The sequence below is a fragment of the Hippopotamus amphibius genome, chromosome 13 (genome assembly GCF_030028045.1).
Source record: "Hippopotamus amphibius kiboko isolate mHipAmp2 chromosome 13, mHipAmp2.hap2, whole genome shotgun sequence".
Classification (NCBI taxonomy): domain Eukaryota; kingdom Metazoa; phylum Chordata; class Mammalia; order Artiodactyla; family Hippopotamidae; genus Hippopotamus; species Hippopotamus amphibius.
Genome location: NC_080198.1, coordinates 76,774,218 through 76,792,834, shown reverse-complemented (window position 1 = coordinate 76,792,834; position 18,617 = coordinate 76,774,218). Strand labels below are relative to the sequence as shown.

The window sequence follows — 18,617 nt, the reverse complement described above, 5'->3', positions numbered from 1 at the left end:
TTTTATAAAATTATGTCAAATGTATTGTGCATTCATACAAAAAGCAATTTTTTACAAAGAACCATGTAGTATGTCTCTCCTTTGCTTTCACTATTCAACCTCTGTTTTGTTGTCTTTTTTTTTTTTTTTTTTTTTCCTTTTCAAACTTCTGTAATATTCTATCTACCACTGTCAACCATGGTCAAAGTTCTGTTTTGTGAATGGTACATAGATGTTTAGTTATCAACGTTTCATGGGGATATACTTCATTGTCAGACTACATTTTGTCCCATCTAGATTTCATCTTTTTGCCAAAAATGTACTCGTCTAGACAACTGGTTGTAACATCAAAGTTGGATTTCATCTAGGACTGTCTGACCCACAATAAGAAATTGTAAGAGCAGCTCCCCCTACCCCCACCTCCTTCAGCCTCTTTAAATGAAAGAATTGGGGGATAAGTTTCCTCCCAGCTAGAACACACAAAAGCTCTAGCCTAGGTCACTAGCATGCGTGATTCCAGGTGGTCAGTGATCTCTTATCTATTAATTATATTCTACAAGGGACTTGTCTTCATTAGATTTACCAATATTGAAAGAAGCAAGATTAAGAACGAAGATGGAATGGGGAAACAACCATCAACTGGAAAAACTGCACACCACTATCAGAAACTGTCTCAATATAATTATGAAACAAACCATAAATATTACTGGTATAAGTAAGGGATCTTTTTACAAATAGATAAGCTCTGGTCACTTTTTTTCCATCCCTTCCCCAGCATTTTTCTTCTTTCTTACATGAATAGTTGCTTAAGATCTTCAGACATACTGAAGGATCTCTTTTCTTCTCTCAATCTCAAATGTATATTTATGAGGGCCCAGACGTGTTAGTACCTCCAGAAGAATTTACCTTAGGCTAAGACTTCACAACGAAAGTGGCTTAGAGGGTTGATGAAGTGTTAGCTAATTCATAAGACTTTTGTTAATCCATCTATGCATTTGCATGAATCAATACTCAAAGTGAAACAATCGTTTAGTAATTGGATAGTCAATAACTACCTAACATCATATCAAAGTGAAGGTGAACTTGGGAATGAGGAGTGGTCAAGGAAATAATAAGGAATGAGATCTTTTGAATAAATGAGTGGCCCACATAGAAAAATTTGCTATAGTATTAATATGCAATGTTATGTCTAGATAATTACATATTGCTCTTTTGTAAGTGCACTAAGAAAGCTCTGCCAATAGGAAAAGCTGTAACAACTAATGCCAAGAGAAAAATTAAATATTTGCTCTCTAATTTTGAAAGTTTCATAAATAGACAAGCATCCTAATACCTTATGAGACAACCCCTTGAACCATTAATGGGATTACATTTATATCTGGGATTAGTATCTTTCAAGTAAAGTAAATGCTTCCTATTTTGAAGGAATGTACTTCTGATTGGAGATGCTTCCATATCTCCCATTTGCATTTGAAAAGCACACCATCAGGACTATCACTGTATACTCTGCTTTAATCTGTTTCCCCCCTTAGTGGTCTTTTATCTATTCATTTGAAAAACAATCATTCATTTGTAAATCCCACTTTATTGTGTTCCTGTGTCTCTAAAATGAAATGACATATATGAAATTATCGTGTAAATTCCCTCAAACAAGAAAGATATCATTAAATAAAATTTACCACTTGTTTCAGAGAGATATGGTAAGGCAATTAAGCAAAAATTCTATCCGCACTTAAACAAGTTGGTGATTTCCCAGATGAATAGCTACATTTTTTATTCCTAATTTTAAACATCACTCTGGGGCTGTATTTTTGACAAAGGAAACATAAATATGATTTGGCACTAAATCTTAAACTTCCCAAGAACAGTAGGTTAAATATTTCCCCCAGAGCCCAGGATATGAATCAAAGGATCTATTTAATAAGCTTAGAAACATAATGGATAGAAAAACAGTTACAAAGATCAAGTAAGTCATTTTCCTCATGCTGTATCCTCTGCATCCTTATGAAATAATGTCACATGCTGTGTAGTTATTGAAGTGTCTGTCACTACCATTAACCAGCTTGGATTTTCCAGTTTTTTAAAAATGTTATAAGGAGTTGTGACAGTAGGACTGCTTAAAAACCTGGGAGGAGGAAATTGGAGAATATCATCATGCAAAGGGCCCGAGCAAGGTTGTCCTATAGCAGCGGTCCCCAACCTTTTTGGCACCAGGGACCGGTTTCATGGAAGACAATTTTTCCATGGACAGGGGTGGGAGGGATGGTTCAGGAGGTAATGCAAGCGATGAGGAGCAGCAGATGAAGCTTCGCTCGCTCACCTGCCACTCACCTCCTGCTGTGCGGCCTGGTTCCTAGGCTGTGAACTGGTATTGGTCCTTGGCCAGGGGGTTGGGAACCCCTGTTCTACAGCAGCCACATTCATCTTAAAAATTGTTCTTAATATCTTAACTGATAAAATTTTCCTCTTAGAAAGCAAAAGCTGCCCTAGTTGGGACACAAGTTTGCTTAAGGATATTATCTCTACTTCAAATAGCAGACACATAAGCTATAAAAGATATCTCTTATCCCTACTTTTCTTCCAGGGATAAATGCACATTCATGGTAACTTTTTTTGTGAATGAGGGAGGGAGGAGAGATGGTTGCCTGGATTTGTTTCAGGAAAGAAGGTGTTTAGAATATTATGGACAGCTAAAGCTATATTCACATAGTTAAACACATTTTAAGTGGGTTTTATAATTTATCATAATTATAATTCTAATAAAGCATATAGTATAAGTATTAATTTTATACTAATACAGATGAGTATTCTTTATGAATGAAGTGCTTTCTATATGCCAGGCACTGATAATTTTTCTCTACAAAAACCTCCCACAACGGACCTCCCTGGTGGTCCAGTGGTTAAGACCCTGTGCTTCCAACGCAGGGGGCACAGGTTTGATCCCTGGTTGCGGAACTAAGAGCCCACATGCTGCGCCATGTGGCAAAAACAAAACAAAAAACCTCCCACAAGGTCAAAATTTCATTTATTTCATATGGGATCAGCGTCCTTTATTGTGAAATTCTCTATAGAAACTGATGAGAGCTGAACTTTTGCTATCTATTATTCATTCTTTTCTGTAGTGGTAATCTATATAACTTTTACTGTTTAAATCTTCTGAGGAGAGAAAACTTCTTTTCAGAAAATATTTTGAAATGTGTTTAAAAGATTTTATTTTTACGTTCAAACCAATTAAAGTAGACTATTATAAAAATACACTTAAGTAAGGCTTTTCTCCAAGAATTTTAAAAACTAAAAAGGCAATTCCAGCTACTTAAATAAAATAGTCTATATTAATAGTAGTATTTTCACAGATTATAATTTTTAGAGTGACATGCTTCTTTTCTGAGGATAAAGGAAAGTGAGAGGGTAAAAACTGCTGCTGTAGTAATTTTTTTCCAGTAACAGATATAATACCTTAAAACACATTGTTTAGATAAAATTTTATTATCTATGGCCTTAATTCTTCAATTTTCCTTTACAAACATGATCTGTGCGACTTCAAGTAAATCACCAAATTTCTATGCCTCAGTTTCCTTATTTGCAGCAATTGGGGATTATAGGATTGTTGGGGAGAGTAAATGAGTTAATAGACAAAAAGTGCTTAGAACTGTGACTAGTACATAGTAAAAATTCTATACATTTTTGTTATTGCTATCATTGCTTCCAAGATGAAAGGGACCACAGAAGTATACGCACAGATTCCTGCCTAACATCAGTCTTCATGACCTTAAATTAATGTGGTTATTTTTATTCTTCTATAACAAAAGGTTAAAAAAAATGGAGACGTCTATACTTTGGCCCACCCAGAGCTAGCAGAGAGGTGAGGTCAGTGGCGATGTTTCTGGCTAGCTCTGCTGCCTGTGCTCTGGTGGGAGGGAGGCAGTGGCTGGCACAGCAGTATCTGAGGCGTGCGGTGCTAATGCCACTTCAAAGGCAGCTCCCTCCTATTTTTATCCTGGGTCAGCAGCCGGGCTATGCAGTTGCCTCTTGAACAAAAGGTTCTGCCAGGTCTCTGACACCTTTTAAGGGCTCGCAGACTCTTCTCACAATAACAAGTATAATCTGTTGTGTTATGTGGCATTTGATGTGTAAACACAACCTCTACTCTACCCACAATCTTAAAACAGTAGCCAGCATTCTTACCATTTTACAACCAAGGAAAGTAAGTCTGGGAGAGGTTGAATCATATGGGTAAAAAGAGGCAAAGGCAGGTCTCCTAGGTCAGTGTGATGTCCAAATTCACATTCTTTCCAATAGAACATGCTGGCTTTTATTTTCAGTTACAACTATTACCCACTCTCACAAAGGGATTACTCACTCTCACAAAGGGATTGCCTTCAAATCTAAAATAAAACTTTAAAAAAAATTTTATTGTTTTAGAACCAAAAATTTAATCTGATAGTTAGTCTAAGATGAATTACGATATATAGTTAATGGCAAAGCCAAGATGAGAATCTCTAGCCACAAGACATAATCTCTTATTTTGATGTCTAAGTATGTTTATTGCATTTATGGAATAAGCAATGTATGGTTACTTGGCTACTTTTCTATTCAATAATACAACTTATTCATCCTGGTTGTCTGCACTATTTTTGGTGAGGAGAATAATATTGCTGACTTCTGTCTAAAAAACAGACACTCTTCCATTTTTTAGATAAGAGAGAGCTACAACAAAATTTCTAAAAACTCCACTTCTTCCACCAGGAAGAAGATTTCAGATTCACTTGAGAAGGCAGGTTCCAAGGAATATGAGATAGAGACTGTCTTATTAAGAGACTAGAACAAAAATGACCTTAAAATTCTCCTTATCCCGCGACTACTTAATTGTATCTAAATTATCTCAAGGGAGCATTTGTCCTATATTTAAAGATCTCTAGATAAAGGAATTCCATATCCCTATGGAGAACTTCCTTACAATGTTGACCTGCTTCGACTGTCAGAAAAATTGTAATTGAAAACTCTTTAGAGCTGGAAGTGCCCCTAAGAGATCAGTCAGCGGAAACTGCCATTTCCTACGCCTGCTTGCAATCTCATGATAAATGGCAAATTAACTTTCAGCTTTCTCTTCTCCAACTCTAAATCATCCCAATTTCCATTATCTTTTTCTTCTTTAGTCTTAATTTTTAAATCTCACAAATAATAGATTTTGGGCTCTCTTTAGAATTGATGCATAATTTTCTAAGACTTTTCTTACTTGGGGAATCAAAGCAGTTTAAAACCTTTACACTTCCACCAACCTAAATGCAAAGCATTTATTTGAAGCACGTTAAAATCTTTTACCTGTTTAGAAAATTTGATTTGTTTTTAAACATTGATTAATGCTATCTGTTTTGCCAAACAAGTCTTGGTGTGCATACTGGTGTGCATATATTGGGGTGGCAGGGATGGGTCTACTTGTGTGAGTCCCTCATCACATGTAACTGACATGTGAGAAGGACTACATCTTGGAACAGGATCAAAAGGTTTGGTGAAGATAACAATTTCCTGATTATGGCAGTCTGATGTAGAAATTATTATTCATTCATTTCACAAATATTTACTAAGCATCTACTTGCCAGGCACTATTCTAGGTCAAGGGATGTCTTGATGAATAAAACAATAACCCCTACTTTAGATGGAGCTAAATTCTAGTGGGGAAAAGAGATAAACAAAATAATTAAATCAACATTTATTATGTTAGATAGGCATAAGCCTAAGGGGAGAAATAAAGCAGGGGAGGAGGACAGGGAATCTTGGGGATGGGGGGAAGAGGGAGAGAGACTGAGAATAGCCAAACAGTGATCATAGGATATCTGAGTAAGGCCTGAAGGAAAAGAAGTAGAACCATGCTGATATCTGGAGTCCTGTGTTCCAGGCAGAGGATCAGCAAGTATAAAGGTCCTGAGGCACGAGTGTAACTGATCTGTTCAAAGAATAGCAAAGAGGCCAGTGTAGCTGGAGCAAAGTGGGAGGGAGAGAACAGGAGGAGATGAAATCAGAGGTGTAAGGAGGGGTGAAACCAGCAGATTTTTGTGGGGTCTTGTGGGTCAATGAAAGAATATTCTGTTTTGAAATGAGAAGCCATGGAGTTTTAAACAGAGGACTAAGTGACAAAATCTGACTTGGGTTTTAACAGGATAATCTTGGCTGCCACGTTGAGAATAGACTAAAGGAGTAAGGGTGAACGAGGGAAACTAATTAGGAGACTATAGCAATAATCCAAGCAAAAGAGTATGGTTGGTTAGCCTGGGGTGGTACCAATGAAGGTGGTAAGAAATGGTCAGATACTGCGTGTATTTTATTTTATTTAAAAAAAAATAATTTTGTACATGCTATTTTTTTTTAGATTTTATTTATTTATTTATTATTTTTGGTGGGGTACACCAAGTTCAATCATCTGTTTTTATACACATATCCCCGTATTCCCTCCCTCCCTTGACTCCCCCCCACCCTCCCTCGAGTCCCCCCCACCCTCCCCTTCCCAGTCCTCTAAGGCATCTTCCATCCTCGAGTTGGACTCCCTTTGTTATACAACAACTTCCCACTGGCTATCTATTTTACAGTTGGTAGTATATATATGTCTGTGCTACTCTCTCGCTTCGTCTCAGCTTCCCCTTCACCCCCCGCCCCATACTTTCTTTTTTAAAAAAATATTTATTTATTTGGCTGCATTGGGTCTTAGTTGCGGCACACGGGATCTTTGTTGTGCATGAACTCTTTGTTGCAGTGTGTGGGCTTCTCTCTACTTGTGACAGGTGGGCTCCAGAGTGCACGGATTCAGTAGTTGCAGCACTCGGGCTCTCTACTTGTGGTACATGGGCTCTAGAGTGTGCAGGCTGTTGCCTCACAGCATGTGGGATATTAGTTCCCTGACCAGGGATCGAACTCACATCCCCTGCATTGGAAGGTGGATTCTTAACCACTGGACCACCAGGGAAGTTCCTGGATATTTTTCTAAAGCTGACAGTTCAGGTGTGGAGTGAACAAGATGGGGAGGAGTCAACAACCACTCCAAAATTTTTTTAAATTAGTTAATTTATTTATTTTATTGGCTGTATTGGGTCTTCGCTGCTGCACACAGGCTTTCCCTAGTTGTGGCGAGTGGGGGCTACTCTTCATTGTGGTGCACGGGCTTCTCACTGCAGTGGCCTCTCTTGTTGCAGAGCATGGGCTCTAGGCACGTGGACTTCAGTAGTTGCAGCACATGGGCTCAATAGTTGTGGCTCACAGGCTTAGATGCTCCGTGGCATGTGGTATCTTCCTGGGGCAGGGATCGAACCCCTGTCCCCTGCATTGGCAGGTGGATTCTTACCCACTGCGCCACCTAGGACGTCCACTCCAAATATTTTGACCTGAGCAAATGGAAAACTGGTGAGTGACTGGTGCTTTCTTGTATCCATGTGCCCTTTTATGGACCTCTGCTTTGCAGAAATTCTAATCAGTGATTTAAAAGGCAAAAGAAATGCCATTTATATCTGTTGGCTTTTATTGGAATCTGCTTATGATAAAGCATGTGTTTGTGATGAATATTTACTGATTATGTGTGTTTAGACAGAAAGGAGTCAAGGGAGTTGAAATAACATTTGTCAGCTGGAGACTCTGCTGTGCATGTGTAAGCAGGGTTTCAGCCAATAGAATTTTTTAGCTTTTAAGGTTTATGGTATGAAATAGTTTGAACTTCAAAACATATATCACATTAAACTTCTTTGGCTTCTAGTGCTATTTGCATTGCTTTAGAATTCACTTCTTTGTCCTAGGTAAACCTTAGATGACCTTTCCTGTTTTTAAATGTCAAGTGTTTCCTGCCAGCTAAATTGGTTACCAGACAGTTTAACAAGGAAACTCACAAAGCTGCTTCATTAACAAGCTATGTGCCAACACTTAATTGGCATAAAAGGTGGTCCATGTTAAGCAGAGAAAGGCCCCCAGCTTCTCTGAGCTTTTCAGCTGACCTGAATGCAGAGTGCCCTGTGTCTCAGCTTCAGAGAGAGGGAATGCATCTCATGTGATGTGATGTATTCCCTATGCACTGGTACCTACTTGTGCTTATGACAAATGGCAAGATGCCAGTTTCAATTAATCCAAACTTGAGATTTCAATGACCCTTTCCAAAATTTCTAACATCTCATTCCATTTAGTTTGCTTGGATTCAAGTCTTTTTTTGAAAAGATATTTTTTCAAAACAATTTAATTGCAAGTATAGTGTCCTATGTATTTGATTAAGAACCTTGATATGAGACTACCTAGGTTCAGCTCCCCCTACTCCAGCACTTATTAGCTTTCTACCCTTGGGTAAGTTATTTACCCTCTTTGAGTGTCACTGTCCTCATCTGGAAAATAAGGATCTTAAAAGAGCCTACTTCATGGGATTGCTATGAAGAATATATGAAATATTCCATGCAAAGCAATTAGCACCTGCTATTGGGCACATAGTACACACAGTAAGTGCAGCACATGATCTACTAGTGTTGGCTATTACTGAAGGCAGAGGCAGGAAAACGCTTCCTTCCTGTTTATCCTTTTGATGGGAATACTTAGCACCACATGATTCACGAGTTCACTGTGAATATTTGCAGCCTTTACTGCATGCATTTTATTGGACCAGCTAAAGACTGACATGTACTCTCATGGATTCAACACTTAAATGATACACTGGTCTAAACACACACAGACTGCTGTTCTACATGCAACATTAACTATGCCACCTGCCAGATGACATGGCCCCTCAGTTTGAATGATATTTTCATGGGTTTACTTTGGGTGATTGTGTTTATGTAAGTACATCTACTTAAGGAGATTAAGATATTATATCTGTATTAGCTTTATCTAACAAACTAGAGGAAGAAGGATGCAGAAAACTTGAGGGAATGAACACCATAGATGTTATTTCCCCTTAGTTGGAAAAGTGAAGAGTAGCATCAGGACGGTGAAGCTGTTCGGAGAGAGTGGAAGCAACTGGAAATATGTAAAGGACTGGCTGGACAGGATTATATGTAGATGTATTCTATGTTATCAGGATCAATGGGATAAAGTTATGGGAGGCAAAGTTTGGTTCCTTGTAAGGAAGATGTTCTCAACAATTAGAGCTTAAGAACTGCCTGAGGATGCCCTGAAAACAAGTGAGCCCTCTTCTCTAGAGCAAGGCCTAGGTGAGACATAAGGTTTCAATTCTTAAAACCATCTGAAGTTATTAGATAAATTTCTTGAAATTAATTAGTAGAAAAAAAAATTTCATTCTATTTTTAGCCTATATTTCATTTTAAAAAGAAAAATAAGAGAAATAACTATATGCTCTACTGAAAATGATAATGTTATATAGTAGGACATTAAAGTGCAAGTTTGCCCCATGGCCCTCAAATACAAGAGATGCTTCATACTGCAGTGAGATTCCAGGTTAAAACATATAGACTTTACAAAGAAAATAGTAGACATGAGTGTCCCTGGTGTATTCACAGACCCAAAACACTTCTACAATTCTTTAACTCCTTAGCGAGGTCCAGGTTATAAAAGGGGGTCAGAGTGTGGCAAGGAGAGAGGATATTGTGAGGACGAATTCTGGAATGCTATAGATCATGGTGTGTGTTTGGCATAAGTGGAGTTGGGGGGCCCTACCCTCTCACCTCCAGCCTTGTGAGAAAAGAGTTTCAAAGTGGCTTCTTAGAGAACTTGATATGAGATGTCAGCATGAGGATGGATGGGAGGTCAGAGTGGGCTGGAGTCAGTCTGACTCCCTCCCAGGATATCTACAGGGTGAGATATGGTCTGAAAACTGTTTTGGCAAAGAACCAGGGTATTTGCTGCTGCACTTCCAAAGGCAAATGACATGAGCGTTCCCCATGGACCAGAGCAGGCCAGCACTAAGGCAGAGCTGGATGGGGTTGTCTTGGGGCCTCTCCATGTGTGCAAACAGACCCCAGTAGCTACAAGCTGTAGGCAGACAGCTTTCTGTGGGGTGCAGATTGAGTTACAAGTTAACTCCTAGAATTGAGATGAATTGGCATGAATTGAGGACTACAGACAAGACGTCCCCAGTGATAGGAATCTTCAAATAGCCCTTGAAAGTTTTCTTCTCTGGGCCTCCCTGGATCCGAGAGTGAAAAGCCAGAATATGATATTACCAAATCAAGTAAAAATTTCTTTCTGCTCATCTTTTTCTCTATCCTTGTACTCTAACCCAAGGGGCTGGAAGTCAGGGTTAGCAAATGAGGAGAGGAAGAGGAGGAAAGCATGAAGAAGCCAACCACAGTGCCTTCCCGGAAGGAAGGTGATCCTCCTGAAATGGGCCCCAGTTGGGGAAGGAAAGGAGATTTAACTCTAAGAGGAGTTTGGAGTTTGTTATTCCAGTGGCTAGAATATTCTATGTTGAAATAAACTAGTTTGGGTAACTTAAGGTAACCATAGGACTAGTCTTAAAAGGAAGCAGAATGTCACAGCATCTGCTAAGTTTTCATCCAGCAGCAGTGAAAAAATTTCTTTCATTAAAAAAATTTAAAGGGTAGTAGGAGACAAAAAGAAAAAAGCATTTTCATGACTCATAGTATATACTAATACCCAAAAAATAGCCAATTTAACATATTGAGTACAGTTATGTGCTCTCATATCAAAACTTTAAATTCTGTTGATAATAATACAACCCAAGATAGAAACTCCAACCCAGAATGTAACCCATATGTGGCTAGGATTCTACCATCAGACATCCAAACTCCAAAACAGAAGAAACACTTCTGTTATTTTCAGGTCCCTTTGGTCATTTGTGGCTCGGGATAGATCACATGGCTTCATTTAGCCAGCCAAGCAGAGAACAGCATGAGCCTTGGGACAGAGATTGACAGAAGGAAATAGCACCAAAGAGCAAGATGTGAAAATTGCTTTGGGGAAATACATTAGAATTAGGGGTTTGGGTGCAGGCAGAGACTAGAGGCCTGCAATAATTTTGGCATGAACAGAAACAATAATGTACCTAAAGAACGATTTATTTATACCACAGTTGTATCTCTAACCTAAGACAATTTTGTGATTTTATTCTATCATTAGCACTGAAAGGACCATGAAGTCACATTTGGCAGTCTGAGGAGTATGTAGAAGAGCAATTGTTATTTTGTTCACTGAGGTCATTGCACTCTTCCTTCACAACCAGCACTGCTGCTATACTTGGCTTATGTCTATTCTACGTAAGATCTTTTTTAAAAACTTCAATGCAATTTTAAATTTCTCTTCAGAAAACTTTGACTTACTCTTTCAATATTATACTTCACAGTTTTACTCTTTTCCCCCACATTCAATTGATTAATGTTTTACCTTAGCTGAAAAGCAATCCCTGATGTCTTTGTTTTCAGAATAGAAATTCAACAGTGTTTTGAACTTTTACATTTCTGTTAAGATTCCATTCTTCTGAAGATTTTCCAACTAAGTGGGTAGAAGAAAGACCAGAAAATAAAATTCTCTTTCATCCAGTGTTTTGCATGCCCTACTGTTGAGGTGTATGCCTTCACATTATACTTAATACTTAAAAATATATTGATAATTATTTCTTTTTCCAGTTATTAGCCAGTGATTTTAGATACCTGTATGCATATTCAGGAGCCTCTCCTATACTTCTGTGGAGACTTGGATCCTTTTGTTGCCATCCTTTCAGTCTCTTTGTTTTAAAGACGTGACTAAAGCAGGTGCTATATCTGATGGAAAACACATCGTTGGAATGTGAAAAATGTCCCAGGGACTCTACAGACCAAGGTTGTTCTCTTTCTTTTAGAGAAAAGGACAAAAGGGAGACATAGACATATACTATGTGAGATAAGAGCTAATTTCTCTTTATAATGCTGAATGTTAATACATCTCACAGTGTACAAAACTAGCTGTTGGTCCTTTCAGGATAGGTAAAGAGTCTCTTCTCTAAATTGACCTCTGATTGACTAACTCACAATTGCAGAGGTAAAAACAGTACTGGATTGTGTGCTTCCCGAGGACAGGGACTTTATCTGAAACATCTTTGTATCTTTAGCTTATGGGAAAGTGCCTAGAAATATTAGGTATTCAATAAAATTTTTGTTAAATGAATGAATGACTGAAACTAATGCATTAACAATATGGAATAGAAACCAAGTCCTTAAATAGAGACTTACTGGATTTAGATAAAGAGAAGGAGATTAATGAACCACAAGTTTTTGATAGAAGTCAACCATTATTACTAAAGTGTTTTTTTCTTTTGGCTGTGCCCCTTGTAAGATCTTAGTTCCCCCACCAGGGATCAGCCCCCCACCCCTACCCCTCCACACTGAAAATGCCTTGTCCTAACCACTGGACTGCCAGGAAAGTTCCCCATTACTACTAAAGTTTTAATGACTGAAAAGAGAGAATCAAGATTCATTATATTGCCTTTCTTATTCTTTATATGCAAACCAAGAATGAATCACTGACCTTCTTTGTGTGCCTAATGGAACAACAACAACAACAGCAAAACCCAAACATTTTAATCTGAGATATTTTGTCCAAATCCTGGTGTTGCTATTCATTTTAAATGTAAGAACTTGATTAAGAAAGAAAAGCCGTTGAAACCATTTATGGAATTTGAACACAATTTTAAGCATGGCAATATTTTTTGTTCAAGAAACACAATGTTATGACACTTTCAAGTTGATTCATTTCTCTTAAGTGTGCCTTTGATACTTCTGCCAAGAGTTTGTTTAAAGGTCTGGTGCAAATGGGGGTGTGTGAGGAAGTAACGTATATAACCAGACTTCAAGGTCCCTGGAAATACAGAATGGGTAAAAGGAGAGACTACTACTTTCAATAAGTTATATTTCTGCATATTAGACAAACTGAACATTTAGCATACACAAGGGGCTGTTTCAGGGACACACACTCTCAAAGAAATAAGGAATGTAATACACATAAAAGGAACCAAAGCACAAATGAAAAAGGTAGCTGAAACGTTTCCTTCAAAACATAGGCAAGACACCACCCTCAGGAAATAAAGATTGATGTGATTTTCACCATGTATAAAAAGAATTTGGCTGGAAAAAGGTGATCCACTCCATCAGACCAGTAACATTAAATACATCCAAGTAGTTTTTCTTTGTTTTTGCTATATTCAGTGGGTCAAAATAAGATAACATATTAAAAGTCACTTGGAAAAAGTACAAAGCCCAGTAGCTTAAGGTCTGTTTCTGGAGGTATATCAATATGTTATGTTTATTTGGTATCAGGGAAACAGGATTAGAATGAGGGTGGGCTGTGGATGTAGATATGAATATGAAGAATGCAGGCAGAAGTAAGGGTGGCTCCCAGTGATGACAGGGCACCTGCCATGGTGGTTATGCCTAAGAAATGTGGTAGCAATTGGAGCTATGGGTTCAGAAAAGGAGAGCAAGGAGGAGGCCCTAAATGCAGGCCAAGTCCCAGACCAGGTAGAGGCAGCCTATCTTAGGACTAAGCATTGTGGGCATTTGATTTTTATAGTACTTAGTAATGGTGTGGAGAATACTTTGGAATAACAATCAGCATAAACCAAAATGAATGAGATATATTAACATTTTCATTATTTCTAGCAGACTGGACGCTCTCTTTCTCTTCCTGGAAGACCAGTCCCACCCCCCATCTCTACAACATCTCCTTGGGTATACCAGCCTGCTTATAGCTACTCTAGCAAGCCAACTGATGGGCTAGAGGAAGCAAACAAGCGACTAACTCCTTGGGAAGCAGCGGCCAAGTCTCCTTTTGGTTTAGTGGATGATGCCTTCAGACCCAGAAACATTCAGGAATCCATTGTGGCAAATGTGGTCTCAGCAGCTCGGAGGAAGGTGCTTCCAGGGTCGTCTGAGGTTTGGAATGAAAGACTGTCCTATGTCCCTCAAACCCAGAAGGCCAATATAGGCTCATCTGGAAGGCAAGAGTATAATGTTGCATCCCTACCCAATAATATGCCCAGCAACTCCCAATATGGTTCACAGGTGCCATATGCATATAACAGGCAGCCTTCCAGAAATGATTCTGAAATCATGTCCATGGAGACCAGGTCTGATTACTGTCTTTCAGTAACCAGTTGCAACTATAACCCACACCCAAGGGGATGGAGACGCCAAACATGAAAGTTAGAAGGACTAATCATGTGCCTCCTATAACTTTTTTTAATGTTTCTTTGCAGTGTTCTTGACATTTCCAATACATTTAGATTCACTTTTGATCTTGGCTTGTTCTCATAGGTCATTTATCTGAGTTTGTATGTGTGTGTGTGTGTATGCACACGTGAGTGTGAATCACTTCATTCTCTGCAAATGCACAGATAATTTCCTTGAAGAAAAATTCATTTTCTGTGCTGATGGCATTTATATATAACTCATAATCTTAATTTCATTTATTTCATTAATATGGAGTAGTCTAGGCAACTAAACTCTCTCAATTAAAATGAAATTTAGTATTTTCTTGTTTGTGCCTTAGTCAAGGATGGAATTAATGAAATACAGTATGCTAATTGTCATTAGCAGTAACAGCAAGAATATAACATTGGAGAAGTTTTCAATGGGAGTATGCCAATGAGTAATTATATAAAAAGGATTTCCTTGGTGTTATTTTAAGCATTTCTTTGAAATATATTTTAAAATCTGATAAAATTCAGATTTGTTTCTTGGAATTAAAATATAGACGTTCTCAGAAAGAAAGAAATATTTGAGAGTAAGACAATTATACATTTCAGACAGACTTTTGAGGTAAATGGTGTATTATGCGGGGAATAGAAAGATTTAGCTAGAGGATTTATTTTTAATCTATTTAAAGCCAGGAGCCTGAGACAGGAATAGACTCTGGGTTCAGGTGTCCTTGTTTGTCAAATGAGAAGATCAGATTATTTAATCTCTTATATCCTTAACAGTTCTGATATTCTGTTTCTCTCATTTGTAGAATGACCTTTGATGCATTATTCATTTTTATTGCTCATAAGTTTAGGAGCGGATTAGGTCATTGGTGTCACTATATGTGTCATCAAAGGTCCAAGAGGAATTGTTGGGCAGCAGGTTTTGTGCTATGTGTTACGTGGAGTGAGGGTTGATGTGAAGAAAAAAAGCTATTAATGGATTTAAGGAAGTGGTAGAGGGATGTGTCTGTTATTATGCAACTGTAGGTCATGACCATTTATTTAGTTATAGAAAGCATGCCACAGAAGCCTATGCAACAAGTGGCGCTTCTTTAGAAAGGCATCATTAGGATGTTTAAAGGAAGTTAAACAGTTGCTTGGACAATTCCAGGACCCAGGCCTTGTTAGTGTGACCATAAGGCAATCAGTCAAATACCCGCTCCTTGCTGCCATACCCACAAAGTATTAAATACAAGGAAATTTAAAGTACTTTACATCATAAACAAGCACTGAGAATATTGTAAATAAAAACATCTTGAGGGGGCAAACCTTTCTTAGGTTTCTAAATATGATTATTTTGCTTTGTTTTACTTTTTGACTTTTGAATTTATCATTATGATGGTCTTGTTCACAGTATAAAACTTTTTTAAAATTGCCAGGACACAAGTAATCCATTATCTTGGAAACAAAAAATTAAAACATGAAGAAATCACAGTAAGTTTATTGGTAATGGAATCATCCACATACTAATTTGTTCAGTTATTAAGATGAGAACTTTCTAAAGTTATATTGTTAAATTATCTTCAATTGATATAGCATTCATTCTCTCAAATGATAAGATATAATTATCGATTCCTGAAGAGTTCCTATGGAATCTTAAAAAAATAATGCCTGGTATATTGATTAATCTGTCAGGAATTCTCAGGAATCCCCACATAAAAATTCTTATAGTGGTCCAGTTGTCCTAGATGTCAAAGTTTTAAGATATACAGAATTCAGCAGAAAAGATTTCGTGTGACAGGATCATGTCCTATTTTGTTGCTTTTTTTAAAATAATGCTAGAAGTTATTTCCTTTACTCTTTAGATTTTATATACTTCAACTCTAGAAGTTAATATACATTATATTATTCACTAAAACTTTCACTGGACTCAAAATAGAAAGAATCAGACATTTTAAACTTAAATATTAGTATAAAACAGCCATCTCCCTCTTTGCATGCACTGGATCAAAATAATCATTGTATTAAATTATTTGAGCTTATTCTAGACATCAAGAAAAAGACAATACATGGCAGGAAAGTTATACATTTTCATTCACAAGGAAATGAATGTCTCATATTTTTATTAGAAGTCAGTGTTTCAAGAAGTCCTACTTTTTGCAGATATAATTCTGAAAAGCAAAAGTGCCATTGTCAAATCATCACAAAATGTATGGGTATTTATCTCCAGTTTACTCGAAAAGGAGTAAAATTAGATTGCTTGCATTCAAGCTAGTGTTTGAGCTAAGATTGCCATGCTGACATCTGATTCCTGTTAAGAATACCTAGATAACTACTGTTCTCACAAAAATAAAATCAGTTTGTCTTATATTCCAAATAATAGCCTTTTTAGAGAAGAGCTGTTGCTTTGTAAATAAATACCTCGTGTTAAGACATTTTTCTACTAGCAGCAATCACATAGCTGTTCTACCATGAATAAGGATTCTCTAAAAGTACACTAATTTGGCACCTGCTTTCTATCGAGTTTAAATATATCATTGCATGTTTGTGAAGTGTCTGTTATTAAGCTGATTTAAATATTGTCCTGTATTTTAAGTTTTATAATTGCACGATTCTAGTCCATTTATCTCTGAATATGTCTTCTGTTCTGGCCCCATCACTCACATCGGAAAGGGCTACACTGTTAGGCCTCAAGCATATACATATATATATTACTGAATTGAAACTTTGGATAAAAAATATGTCAGACAGGCTCAGTTATTATAATTAGAGAGGAACTGTAGAAATGTTTGTTTTTAAGAGAAAGTAGATTTTCACATTTGATTTCTTTTCAAAGTAGAATTATCTACACGGTCCATACTTTTCTACTAAAATAGACTATGTTCTCCTGCTTATTAGCTTAACATTTCCACCTTTGTTTATCCCAAAAGACTGTATTTGAAAGATGCATACTGAAAATCAAAATTGTATTAGTAATAAAAATTAACTTGAAAACCTAAAGAGCCTTTTCATTTTCTCTTATAAAAAATTGTTTTGAAATAGTCTTTGCTCCAAGGATTTAATCTTATCTACTACATATTTTTAAATTTTAGTTTCTACTGTATCAGCTTCCAGACACATCAAAAGAATTTCATGCTGATTGGCAATATTTTAACTGTAACATTTAAAAACTTAAAAAAAAGTCTTACCTCAAAATATGATCAATTTCACATGTAAGTTAAAATGTTTTGGATCCATATTTAATATTAGAATATTATTCTTTATTAATTTAGTATTATTCTCTATTAATTCTTTCTTTCATAACGTTGAAAATCAGTTCTAAGTTATAGCCAATGGTAATATGACCTGATAATGTATTGGTTGGATTTCTAAAACCACTCTGGACTCAAAGAATCTACCATGTTTGTCATTCCAGTGCTTCTGATCACTTATCCTCTTTAGGCTGTCCTATGACTGACCTTGATTAAACTGAAGACTTCATCAAAATGAGGCATATTTAAGTAAAACTTTTCAAAAATGACTTTGGATCTCCCTACATACTATTAAAACCATCAGCTGGAATGTGAGCTCCCTGGTCAGTGATATCATGCAGCACAGCTTTTTTTGATCCTCTGTTTTCTAAAAGTATGAATAAAATGGCTGCTTTTGGCATTCTGATAAAAAATGTTTTTTAAAGGGCCAGCACTTGAAACATTCTTTAAAAATGAGGATCATTTTAAAGGTTTAAATAACTTAAAAGATAGTAGCACTATACTGTCTATCAACTTAAAGAGAAACACACAACATAGAGTTGTGAGTTTAAGTTTTACTTAGGGTCTTCCTGAGGACTACAGCCTGGGAGACAGTCACTCAGTAGCTCTGAGAAACTGCTCTGAAGAGTCAGGAGAGGAGCCAGTATACATATGAAAGTTTTTGCTAGGAAATACTGGTAGTCAAGCATACATCTTAGTAAAAGATTATTGCTAATCACATAGAACAGATATCTCAAATTAATGATTTTCGTGCTTTTCTGCAAGAAACTGAGGTGACTGAAATTCTTCCTGAGATGTACATCTTAACTACCTAGGGGTCTGTTTATCCAAAGCATAGAATGACTCATCCTGTTTTTTCCATTCAGGGTGCATGCACTGTCCTGTTGGTGGGCCAACAGCAGTGGATTCCAACTTAACCCTTTGTATAACTAGATGATGAATGACACTCTGTTCTTTTTTTGTTCACATGTCTGAAGAAGCTAATGCCATAGAAAAAGCCCCTTTTCTTTCAGGAATTCCTAGCACTCAGTAAACTACAAATTTCAAAACATGCCAAGAGATAAGTAATATTATCTCCACGTGGAGCCAGCGGGCAGCCTGAGTCAAGGAGAGTCCAGTTCCCTGGCTAGTCACCAGGAAGATGCTTCAGGACTAGCCAGTGTTTCTCTAGCCCACATAACACCAGAAGTATTTAGTGCAAAGTACTTTCCTTCGGTGGTTTTGGCAACTAACAAGACCTGTGACTTCTCAAATTTATTGGAGCAGTATTTTTCACAAAGGGACATTTCATTATTCAC

The 18,617-nt window shown here is 37.2% G+C and overlaps 1 protein-coding gene and 1 long non-coding RNA gene across 6 annotated transcripts in view; one reads left to right on the top strand and one right to left on the bottom strand.

The window, feature by feature from the left end:
- Nucleotides 1-14,425, top strand: part of SYNPO2 (synaptopodin 2) — a 159,591-nt gene extending 145,166 nt beyond the window's left edge. Inside the window, exon 5 of one of the 4 annotated variants that reach the window (XM_057704394.1) lies at nucleotides 13,551-14,425. In XM_057704394.1, the coding sequence (XP_057560377.1) occupies nucleotides 13,551-14,087 (537 nt within the window). In that variant the 3' untranslated portion in view covers nucleotides 14,088-14,425. Of the gene's footprint in view, nucleotides 1-11,034; nucleotides 11,056-13,547 lie in introns of those variants that run through there. The other 3 variants (XM_057704393.1, XM_057704398.1, XM_057704396.1) reach the window with 3 other exon arrangements.
- Nucleotides 1-18,617, bottom strand: part of LOC130834348 (uncharacterized) — a 176,403-nt gene that overhangs the window by 47,522 nt on the left and 110,264 nt on the right. The window lies entirely within an intron of this gene.